This window comes from Montipora capricornis, chromosome 8 (genome assembly GCF_036669925.1).
Source record: "Montipora capricornis isolate CH-2021 chromosome 8, ASM3666992v2, whole genome shotgun sequence".
Lineage (NCBI taxonomy): Eukaryota > Metazoa > Cnidaria > Anthozoa > Scleractinia > Acroporidae > Montipora > Montipora capricornis.
Genome location: NC_090890.1, coordinates 25,779,203 through 25,791,702, shown reverse-complemented (window position 1 = coordinate 25,791,702; position 12,500 = coordinate 25,779,203). Strand labels below are relative to the sequence as shown.

The 12,500-nt window shown below is 39.5% G+C and overlaps 1 protein-coding gene and 2 pseudogenes across 1 annotated transcript in view; all 3 read left to right on the top strand.

The window, feature by feature from the left end:
* LOC138060135 (fibroblast growth factor receptor 4-like) overlaps positions 1–12,500 on the top strand; it is a 69,468-nt gene that overhangs the window by 22,304 nt on the left and 34,664 nt on the right. The window contains exon 3 of the mRNA XM_068905851.1: positions 673–1,008. Within this exon, the coding sequence (XP_068761952.1) occupies positions 673–1,008 (336 nt within the window). The remainder of the gene's footprint in view (positions 1–672; positions 1,009–12,500) is intronic.
* Positions 4,827–7,901, top strand: LOC138059632 (uncharacterized; annotated as a pseudogene).
* Positions 8,096–12,500, top strand: part of LOC138059631 (uncharacterized) — a 5,567-nt pseudogene continuing 1,162 nt past the window's right edge.

Genomic DNA, 12,500 nt, shown 5'->3' with positions numbered 1-12,500 from the left:
ACTTGGAGAAGTCGCAAACTAGTTCAATAACGAAAATGATGTTTTTAGAGAACGTTCTCGTGGCCGTCGTTCTTACTCAAAGTAATATTCACATTAAAAAAAAAACCCTTTTTGTTAACAATTCTCTGCACTTGTTTAATACTACTGCTTTGGTTCACTAAACTCTCTCTCCTTCAAATTCAGTATTTTAGAGGCTCCTAAGCAGTTGAATAAATCTAGTTGCAATTTGATCTACAGCCGCGCAAGGAAGAGGAAGGGGTTTAATACATGGTTGACGAAACAAATTGCTTTGCACTGCGATAGTTCTATGAAAACAGCCCTGATGCTAAGTAATTTGTGACGGCAACTCAGTATCGAACCAGCCATTCCCCTTCAATGCTTTGTCATGGATCTAGCTATGACAGCTTTTCCGGCGAATATAAAAGTGAATTTTCAATAAAAACAACGCGATATATTTGGGACTATTTTAGAGAATAAATAAAGTTTGCTGAGGTGATAGGCCCCTTGAGCTCCCTAAACACTGCTCTGGCATCATATGATGCTTATGATTTTCCGTGTTGAGTTTTTGCTGGAGGAGATGATATAAAAGACAATAATGTATTTTTTCGAGAGTACTACCCTCCTTAGAGGACAAAAAACTAATTTGAAATGTTAAAATCACATTTTTCACAGACCCATCTCTCCCCACAGTGGAACTCCGAACCCTCGAATTTCCTGGTGACAACATCCTACCGACAGGCTACAACGTAACTATAGCTTGTATCAGTAATTCATCAAAGAAGGTACCTGAATTCAACGACATGCCATATTGGATACAATACTATTTCAATGACGTCAAGAAAATTTTACACGATTGCGGAGGTTCTGACAATGGTGTCGGTAGTGAGGCCAGCAAAGTGTGCAAGTTCTTCATCCAAAATGCCACAGGAAAAGATTCTGGAAATTACTCTTGTTGGTCTCACACTCAAATGAAGTGTACACGGAGAACGATAGAGCTGGAGTTTAGGGGTAGGTTATACTATTTTAGTCTTATTTCCATAAACTATATCAACGTAGTGACATAAGAACCACAAGACGCGTGCAAACGGATGAATTATTATATATAAATCTACCAAAAAAATCTCTCCACATTTCCAACCTCTTATCACCTTGGAGGTCCGTATTGTAATTATAAGTTACGGACCGATTTTTTTTTCCGTCTCCCGCCACAAATCAATGGGAAAAACGAGGATCCATAACTTTCAGTACGAAGCGAGAAAACAACGTTAGTAATATAAGGTATTTATATTACTGAGATAATCAAGTGCGCGAGAAAAAAAAAAAAAGTTGAATTCAAGCAGAAGATTCAACTGCCAAAAAACGAATGAATTTCCTTGGCTATTTGGAACGTTGGTTGCAAGAAACAAACAGTTGTACAAGTTTATGTAAGTTAAACATAAATGGCATGAAAATCTTGCCAGAGAATGTTTTATCAAAATCTCAAAGTATCGGGCCGTACCGTAGAATACGGCTCGCTAATTTAGCCAAACACAGCGCGCGTACTATCTGAGATATTTAACAATTATTCCATATGCGCGTTGGATATGAGTTGGCTATAATCAGTCTGATATCCAGCGAGCGCCAATGGAGTAATTGTTTTATTAAATTCCGTAAACTCCGGGCCCCAGTTGTTCAACCGATGGATAGCGCTATCCACAGGATAAATCACTATCCAGTAGATAACTCAATTGGTTTTGCTAGTGTTTATCCGCTGGATAGTCATTTATCCGGTGGATAACGCGATCCATCCTTTGAACAACTGAGGCCAGAAGTTTAGAAAGTTCGAAGAATCCGAGCGAAATCGAAAAAACTTGATGAAAACCAATGCGATGTTGAGTAAAACCTTATTGTCAGACACATGGAGGCTCATTATAACAAAGACATCTCTTACCTTTCGCGTACTTTTAAATATCGAAATTGATCCAAACTTTCCTCAAAAACGTTTTTTTCTTTATTCATTTAGAAATTTCGCTTTCCCGCGAAAAAAAAAAAACTTTTAGCTTGGCAACGCTTATCGCAATAATTGACCAAATAAGGTCAAACTAAGGTATATCAGCTGATAACCGAGATTGAGTGAACCAATCAGAGCACGAGAAATGCATTATCCGAGGCTGAAAATTTAATAAATATGTATATATATTCACTGTTTCGAGACCGAGGGCACAGTTTTTCCTTATGCGAACTAACCAAGGCCGATGAACAACCTGCTTGTTTTTTTTCCTAAAAAAGATGTACTAACTGGGAACCATTGCTTAAGGACGTTCGCGCGAAAATCTGCCCACATCAAAATTTGTTTCATTTCTCGCTTGAAGTTAAGTAATAAATTGCTTATTCCAAGAATGAAAAAAACCATTGAGGGGTTAGTTGGTTGAGCACCGGGCTGTTACGCTGGAGGTCGTGAGTTCAACTCCGGCTGGACCAACATTCAGGGTCTTTAACCCTTTCAGCCCCGATAGTGCCAAATGGCACTTATAGATTTTACTCTGTCTAACGCCAGACGATTTTACTCGTCAATGGGGAACCCCTCGGGGCTTAAAGGGTTAAGCTAACAGCGTGAAAAAACTATGTCCCTGTTTAACCCTTTCAGCCCCGATAGTGCCAAATGGCACTTATAGATTTTACTCTGTCTAACGCCAGACGATTTTACTCGTCAATGGGGAACCCCTCGGGGCTTAAAGGGTTAAATAACTGAGGAGGAAGTGCTGCCTTTGTAATTATATCTGCAAATGGTTAGACTCTCTTGTCTTCTCTGCATTGCCGTCTTTAATTAATTAATTTACTTATTATTTATTTATTTTTTAAACAAATATGTTTCAACAAAAAGAGCACTACTTACACAATTACTTACATCATTTACACAAATTTACTTTCATCAATGGTAAATAAGGAACTCAAGTACTTAGAAACTACTTACAATACGATACTTACACTAACAGAGCAGTACTTACACTGCTTACCGACAAACAACGGCAACTACTGAGCGATAAATAAATAAATAAATAAATAAATAAACATGCAATTAAAAAAAGTGGCATAATGTCAGGAACAGAGCGCTAATAAAGAGAAGGAGACAGTATCCATTTTTTTCTTAAGAAGTCTTTTTTACTGATTATTTTTTCAGTTTCATATTTTGCTACCAATTTGTCTCGAAATCGAATGCATTGCCGTCTTCCTCATCTTCTGGAGTGTGGTTTATGTGAAATTAAATCTCTGGGTGTTTCCTCGTAGGTCCGCACTTTTCAAATAGATGAGGAAGATAATATAATTCTGCTCTATTTTTATGAAAGTAAAGGGAAAGAAATTGAAAAATATGTAGTCAAGTAGGGACATGGGCCTCCCATGCACCCATATGATATATTTTTCTAACTTGCTTTTTTTGTAATCCTCAAGATATCTAGTAAGCATGTTTCTATGTTCCCACCTCGAAATATTGTCCCAAGGCCTCGTTTCTGCGGCCTTCATGGCGGCCATCTTGGCGGCCATCTTGGATTTCTGAGCAAGTCTATAATGGGCAATCACCTTTGATCTGGACACCAAACATTTAATTTTTCCACAAACAGGCAGTCAAAAATGTTATTTTTAACTTATGAATAAATTAAAACTCAAAAAATATGTAAAATGGGGATAATGTACAATTAATATTCAACACCATTTCGATATTAATTAAAACAAAAAAAAATCCCCTTTTTTTTTTTTTTGTTATTTTAGGTAATCCTTTCCAGAAAAGAAACCTCTAGCATTTCAAAACTTTTTGTCAAAAAAGTTTACAAAAGCTGCCACGAATCCCCAGTAAATTTAGAGCGAATGGAATGGGGCATGGTGACTAAAGACACGGCACACGCGCAGTAGTTCTCATTAAATCCAACATGGCGAAGTACGTAAATTCTTGTTTATGATTCGTAAAGAACTGCATTCATAAGGCTGTAAACCGCTCGAATATCGTTCAAGAAAACGATGTGATAGAATTCAAAAGATATGAAACGCAAACGTAATCACGCTGATAGACAAGAACTTCATCGGAAGTATCCTGCTGCTCGTTGTATTTTACATGTGAGTGGTATTCAGCATGGCGATTTTACGTCACTCAGTAATGTTAAGGGATCTGCCACTGAGAAGCTCTCTCAATTTCATAATATTCGTCACAAGCGACTTATGTAACCACCGAGGTTGTTACCAAACGTTTACTAAAGGCCAGGATCGTTTGAAGTGTAACATAACACCTGATGATAGAGCCTCAACAGCAACCTCTCCTGGTAAATTAACATTCTGGTCTGCCATTGGGCTGTTTCCTCCAAAATGTATTTTCTGTGAAAAGCTTGAACTGAAATCGTGTGAAAAGACAGAGCGATGCATCAAGTTCCCAGTGTTCAAGGACAAGGACGGGCTCTAAACGAGGCTACTTGGAAACAGATTGAGCCTCGAGCCCTTGAACTAGGTAATAGCCGTCTTCATCGCAAGGTGCAAGGCGAAGACCTGTTTGTGAGAGAGGCGCAGTTCCACCCGTCCTGTCGCAAATCATTTAACCTGAAGTACGCCAAATACCTGCGTGATAAAGCTCGAGCCACGAACTGTGACAAAACTGATACAGATCAGGATCCCAAGGCCTCTGCACATATGAAGGCATTCATTGTTGTACTTGACTACATTCAAGACTGTATCATTCATTGAGCAGAAGAAAGTCGTGTTGCTTGCATCTCTGCGTGTTCTCTACATCCAAGAGTTGGAGAAAAATGGCTTCGCCAATCCAGAGTACAGAAGTGAAAAGTTGAAAGCACGACTTGAGCACCATGATATTTCTAAATGGATCGCCTTTGCTAAGGTTTATCCAGGTGACAAAGGTTGTATCACCTATAACCTGCTCTACAGTGCTAGCATCTCCGTTGCTGGATGCAGTAGTCTACTCATATAAGCTTGGGTCCAAAGACAAGTACGAGGATGTCGCTCTGCTCCTTCACAGTTCTATCCAGCCCGCATTTAAAGAGTTAAAGCCACTTCCATGGCCTCCTTCAGCCGACGATCTGGAAGTCAAGTCATCAGACGAACTTATTCCTTCTGACCTTGTGAAGTTCCTGAACTATGTCATCTCTGGTGATGCAGATGTGGAGAGGTTTGAGAAGACTGCACGGATCGTCCTCTCTATAGGCCAGGTATAACATATTCCTCTCCCATTACGTTCTCAGCTATTGGTAACAGGTCATGCATTAAAATTATTATGGTAGTTTTATGTCATTCTAATTGTCTTTTTTTTCTCCACTGTGCTGTAACGAAGGGAGAGTGGAAGTTGTCAAAGCACATCCTTCTTTGTACCACTGTATGACACCTATATCGCAGTAAGCAACTTACCACCATACTCAGTAAGAGAGGATTAACGCTGATTGGAAAAGTGCAAATTATGAAATCGTTTGCTTTACCTAAGGTCTTGTATAGGCTGACGTTAATTTCAAGTATCAAAGAGTTTATTAAGAATATAAACACGTTGTTATTATCGTTTGTCTGGAAAGGAAAGATAAAGTTAAACGCGCGGTTCTAATAAACCAAATAGAAAAAGGTGGACTTAAAATGCCTGACTTGAACTCGATGATTTCCGCTCAAAAAATCATGTGTATAAAGAAGTATCTAACTCAAAAGGCAGCCAGTTGGAAGTATTTCTTGGATTTTCATTTAAGGAAAGTAAGTGGTAAGTTCTTGTTTCACTGCAATTTCAACTATTCCAAATTATCAATAACCCTTCCTAAATTTTACAAGAGTGCATTATGACATGGGCCTCCTTAAACTGTGTAAGCCCTTCCTCAGCCTTGGAGATTTATGAACAATTTTTATGGAACAATAGGTTCATCTGCATTGAATCCCGCTCAGTTTTCAACCAAAAGTTAATTGATGTTGGTATTATAACTGTTCCGAACCTCCTCGACTCACATGGCAATTTTGAACAGCTTTTTTACCTACAACATGCACACCTCTCACCTATTGATCATTATTTCCTTGTTAGTCTCTTTTGTGCCAACCCTGAGGAATGGCGTAGATTGTTAATCTACTACTACTACTACTATCACCTCCTACTCCCAACTTAAACTAATACTGTAGTATTGTAATATGTTGAAATGTGTATAGTGCGTATAGCTTAGATGTTTTGTGTTTATTATAGATAGGTAGCGTGGTTTCGATATATAGCTCCGATGTATAGTTTAAAATTAACCTGTAAACTAATTAATGTGGATATATTTAAAAAAGCAACAACAACAAAAAAACAAAGAAAAAACCCATACTCAGTAGGCTGGGTCAATGTGAGACCTATGACCTTGGCTTAGAACTTGAAACAGCACTAGCCAAGGCCCTAGATGAGGTTCCCTCTTCCCTCACTCCCCAGATCATTACCGGCGAGGGAAACGAGGTGTTTCATTTCGAGTGAGACAAGGGCCGTTCCACACAGGAATGAATTATATGGGCATGGTGACAAGTAATAAATGCAGGGGCTCAGGCTACTGGGGCTGAGCTCGTCACCACTGGTTGCTTGAGTGGCGTGTTGAAGGGAAAGGCATATACTAAAGCCCTGTTCTGCCTGAAAACAGTTTGTGAAGCTAAGAAGAGGTTATTATTTGAGAGATTAGCTGAGGAGGAGAATGCCGAGGTCTTCAATCCTATGGCACTGCTTAATCTAAGACAGATCTGTAATCACGAAAACCTCGACCTCGCATTGCAGGACCCCTCTACGCTCACCATGCTGAAGAGATACGCATCCTATGAAGACCGGGTGCGCAACGGTCACCTTGGAAAGACAGCCAGGTTCTGGCTGAGCGTGATAGAACATACACGTCTCATACTAAGGTTTCAGGATTCGGTGAAGACCAACAACTTTCCCCTTTCCACAGGTGTAACGGGGACATGGCTGACCTCTTTGTTGCATATGACGGGCCAAACTACTCAAGATAATTCACTTGTCAACTTAAAGCTTCTTAATTTGCATTTGTGCATTTTTAGTAGAATAGTTACACACTTTCTATCTTATGGCCCAAAACAGGTACTTGGTGTGGCTGGAGGTTTTCTTGACAAATATTGACAAATCTCATCCTGGAGCTAAGGAACTGCTTATGAAGGGTGGCATCGCAGTAGCACGGTCTTTAATACCCGGTGCTCTCAGCGCAGTCGACAAGACAATGGAGGAGACATTCATGAAGTTCTCTGGTACTGAAATACTATATTTGCTTATTTGGTACCTAGACTAAAGCTAACATGATAACCTTACTAAAAGAACAGTATTCTAAACCTTCAATGTCCGAGAAAATTAAGAAGAAAAAAAAAAGATCCGTCTAAAACCTAGGACAGGTAACTGTACGGGCCTTACTACAGAGGGACCTTATTATTGAAATAATTTTCAGGCGCAATAATAAAATCTAGCTTGTACCGTATGTTTTAGTCGTTCTAATGGATGGTTACGTAACTGTGGTTATGTTAAAGGTGGATTCGAAGGGCTCTTTTCCATATTCGGTGCTTACCAGCGGTGGTGCCGTACAACCTCAATTCGGGCTCAGTACTTTGAAAAGATACTTGAGATGTGTGGCTTAATCGATGAACCGGACTGCCCGAAAGCCGGAAAACACCGCGAGCTAGAGAGAGCCGAGATAAAGAAGTCAGAGGATGCAGTTCAAGGTACCATCTCTGCTATACGCAACTTCAATCCTTTCTCCTTAGTCGACAAGGACCACCTCTACAGCCTGGCATCTGGTGATCCTGTTTCTTCAGAGGTGGAGTTGGATGTGCTCCGTGCTGAAGCAGTTGGTAAAGAGGCCAAGGAACTCTTTATACGAGATCGGTTCATGAAGGGCTGCTCTGAGACGCTGTTCTTTGAGCCAATCACTTGGTAGAAGCTGAAAACCATGGAGGATCCTAACAAGACAGTCAAGCTGCCTCATAGGGAAAGGTATGTGACCCCAAATTCCTACTATAACTACAATTTAACACTGTTTTATGATATTTAAACTTACAACAGTTGTAAAACGTTGCTCGCTTGATTTTTTTGCAGGTTATCCAGTACCGTGCGCAAAGTGACCTCGCTTTCATGTTACTCATCAAGTCTCAGCATCTCAGTTGATGATCTCATTGACCTTGACGAGCTGATGCGGTACTCTCTCACCCCTGTCCCCCACAGCCTTGGCACAGCTAACAGTTTCTTCAATAAGACAAGCAAGGCTGCAATGCTTCATTATTTGATGGAAGACGCCCCAGAGGAAGTGCCTTATCCGACCGGGAGCCTTTACATCCAGGATGGCAACGCACTTTCCCACGCCCTAAAGAACCGCAACACGTTCTAAAACCAACGGGGGTATTCTAAAACGTTAATTTTTGGCAAGATGTTGATAGTTCCAATTAAAATGTGCCAAGAAAACTGGGAAGTTTGACACAAAGAAGGTTATTTAAGGTTTAAAGGCTCAATGTTCGGTTTTTTTTTTGGCAACCTTCCATTCAGTTAAGTGTGGTAAAAATACCAAGAACGCATACCGGAATTGCCGGTCCTGTGGAGGTGCACACAAAGATGGAACATTTTGCTTTAAAATAATCGTTTTTTGCTAAAAGCACTTGGCAAGAAATTCACAGGTTTCTTTCATTTATTGCCAGAAACATAAATTTATGTCAAGAATGAGAAGAACGGTTCCAAATATTTCAAATTGAAGAAGGTGGATTGATTTTTTTGTCAAGAAAGGCAAATAAGTGTTGCACGAGTTCTTGCACATTCAAATTCATAACGTCTAAGTTTGAAATCAGTCCAATGCAATGCAAAATGCCGACGGGAATTTTCAACGTCAAAGCTGTGGGGTTGATACAATATGACCACGGAAATTTCCAACGTCTAAACTATAGGGTGATACAAACTGACCACGGAAATTTCCAACGTCAACTTTGCGAGAGGCACGACCATGGAAATCTCCAACATCAAAATTTAAGGTTAATTCGAAACAACCATGGAAATTTCCAACATGAAAATTAAGGTTAATTCAAAACGACCAAGGAAATTTCCAACGTCAAACACAAACGACCAAATCTTTAAGATCCAATTTGCACTTAATCAAAAATGACGATGGAAATTTCCAGCGTCAAAATTTCGCGCATGTGCATACCCGAAACGGCCTTGGAAATGTACAACGTCATTTTTTCGCAAATGTTGAATGCCCAATGGTGCACTTCACAAGATCAGCTATTCCAAATTCTAACACTATTTCTTGAAACTCCCGCATTATCTTTTATTCTATATCTAGTCTTAAACTTGCAACAAAATAGTCGTCTCTTGAACATGATCTTGTCTTGTTTACAGATCAGTTTTTCAAATTTTCAAAAGCTGTTAATGTAGGCTTGTGGGGTTATTAACAACTGGATTTCAGTCTTGAAGGGAATATATACGCCTTTATATCTGAACTCACCTCCAAGTTAAGTGTATCATCCAACTGATCCACAACTAGTTTTTTCAACTATAACAGTCTGAGCCCGACGATCTTTGGACAACCGGTGGAATCATGGCTTCTGTTGAATCGGCATCGACTGACCTTGTCTCGCACTGTTTCTTCTTTATCACACCATCATATCGTCTAAAAGCCATGACAGTGCAATTGTAGCTACGTCTCAGGGGGTTCGAATAACTTGCTCCCTTTTTGTCAACGGCCAACATTCCTTATGACTTTGATTGAAACACTTTGAACCACAAAATGTTTGGATATCTTCCTTTAAGCTAACCTCTCCAAATCAATCTTTCCGTTTGTCCACTGGAAGCGCAATAGCTGAAAGTCAATCATGGCAACTTACTTGCCATGCCATCTTGCGTCTCTGATTCCAATCTCCAAGGGGAACACATTCAACCGATATCATTACGTTCATTCGGCAAAGAATTAACGCCCTGAATTGGTTCCAGGGTTAATTTATAAGGGTAGTCTCTCTCGTGGTCTTCAAATGGTGTCTCAAAAAGTTCACTGGTATTTGGACTGGGATCACTCACCGTTTACGTTGGCTCAGTGTGGCTTCAACCGGAGGTCATTCGTCGTTGGGCTACTTGCAGACATGGCCGAATCTGCTCAGTTCTCCTCGCTAATTTCGTCAACGAAATAAGGATCATTGTGCATTTGAAACTACTTCAACGTCCTGTTGTCCCATTTCGTTAATGTTTCTGATCAATGTCGTGATATGAAACTGGGCGGCAAGTTTCTATGTGTGTCATGTGTCATGCAGTTTTTGAATGCGACAGTGCGGTTGATGTTGCAAGCCAATCACGACTCCAACGGCTCGCAAATGTTTTTCTATTCCCCTCTAGAGTTTTAGTTGCTCTGTACTTAAAGTTCTTAAGGGTATTCCTCTTTTGCAAAATAAAAGGGCGATCTCTTTGAATATTTTGTTCGGCGCTTGCGGACCTTGTATAAAGTGACCTGCGTTTTTAAGTGCGGAGAATTAATTTCTCATCCACGAAAGCAGCCTTAATGTGAAAGAAGTCTTTTACAGCTTAAAAACTGAGTAAAAAACTAAAGCAACTTGCCTTTTGCCTTTTCTGAGGGTTTATTAAATAGCAGGACTGGAGGCGCAAGTTTTAAATTTTCGGTCACTTAAATCATTAATTTCCGGTTCTTTTCTGGTTTCTACTTGACATTTGAATTAACTGACAGAAATTCATTCAGATAAGATTTTAACAGAAATTTCACGAAAGGGGCGAATAACACGCTAGCTTGTTAGTAAGGTTTGAGGAAAAATGAACTGTCACCAACAAGTTCATCTGCAAATCCATTCAGCCTATGTAGCACTTTGACTCTTTTGGCGACTCAAGAATTCCAGCTAATATAACAATGACAAACGGGAGTTTGGAGTCTTGTGAAACCAGTGGTATTTTGTGGAAGCGATTGAAGATAAGAAAATTGTTATTCACAACTCCGTGACCGTCCTCTCAAGCAGGATGGTAAGAGAGAGAGTGTTTCATTAAAAAAAACAAAAAAACAAAAAAAAAAAAAACAAAACACAAAAAACAACTTATTGTCAGCCAAAAGAAGCTCTAATAAATTTTCTTTCATTTCATATTCTTTTACAGATTGGAATTGGTGATTTGATACTGGTCGATGCAAAGCACGAATGTAGCATTATTAGCGTGTGCCGTTAACTTAGCAGCAAATACAACTATTTGCATATTTCAATGGGACTACCCGGCAATGTTCGTATTTATTAGCTCGGGTTTACTTGTGCTATGGTTCTCAGACGATTAAGAGCCATGCCTGTGGCTAACGACAAATAGCAGAATTATTTTTGTCATAAAAAAAACTTTTTTTCCTCAGTATTGATATATTTCTCTGTTGGTTTGCAACGACTGAAGGGACTAACTGTAGCTTTCTATTTGTCATAATACTGTATATAAAAATTACATTTCAATTAAAACAAGAGTTAGTCATTATTTAACGTCTTTCCAGGGAAAAAAATGTTAGTCATCTTGTTCACCAAGATGACTAACATTTTTTTCCCTGAAAAGACGTTAAATAATGACTAACTCTTGTCCACGAGCAGCCCATAAACGAGGTTCATATTGTTTCTTTTACATGTCTATGTAGTGAATTGTCTTCAAGCTTAGAATATGAGTGTGTGAAATATCTCGTTTTTAGTCCGTGGGAGTTAAGGTCATCCTTAGACAATAAAGTTGAAGATCTTCACTTCAGGTAGTCTTGTTTTACTTATGACAAAGCTGACGTTGGAAAATTCCGCCATCAGTTTGCATGATCTTCTGTAAAAATGACGTTGGAAATTTCCGATGTCATTTTGCCTCATCTTCTGAGAAAAATGACTTTGGAAATTCCGCAGTCATTTTGCTTGATCTTCTGTTAAAAATGACGTTGGAACTCTCCGTCGTCATTTTCTTTGACCTTCTATGAGAAAAGACGTTGGAAATTTCTATTGTCATTTTGCGTGACTGTTTAATCAAAAATTGGATAAAATTTGATAAATATTGCAAAGTTGATAAATGCTCCGGAAAACGATTCTTTTTTCTTTCGAAATATTGCAAACTGGATATATCATTCGGTAGAAAAGTGGAGATTCATCAATAATATTTATGGTGTGGTGCCAAAACAGCACAGATCTGGAAAAAATGACCGCAAAACATATCATTTTTACCAGAATAGGATTGGACGGTTTTAGAATACGACGAAGTGTTTTAGAACGTGTACCTCCACCAACTTTTGGTGCGATATGCCTTCAGATGCTAGATCAGATGGTGGCTAAGAAGAATTTTGTCTTCTCCTTGATTCATATCATGCTGACTCCATCAAAGCCCAGGAGAGACTTCGTCGTGGCTTCTCCCAGCGGTACATCATGGAGGGGCAGGCAACAAGGAAGCCTATTGACATCAGACTATTCCTGGCCAATGAGGAGAATAGGCTACAGCTCTGTCAACTACTTCTTCGCGTGTGAGGACGCAAGGCGGCAGCCTCTCGGCTCGAGAAATGTGG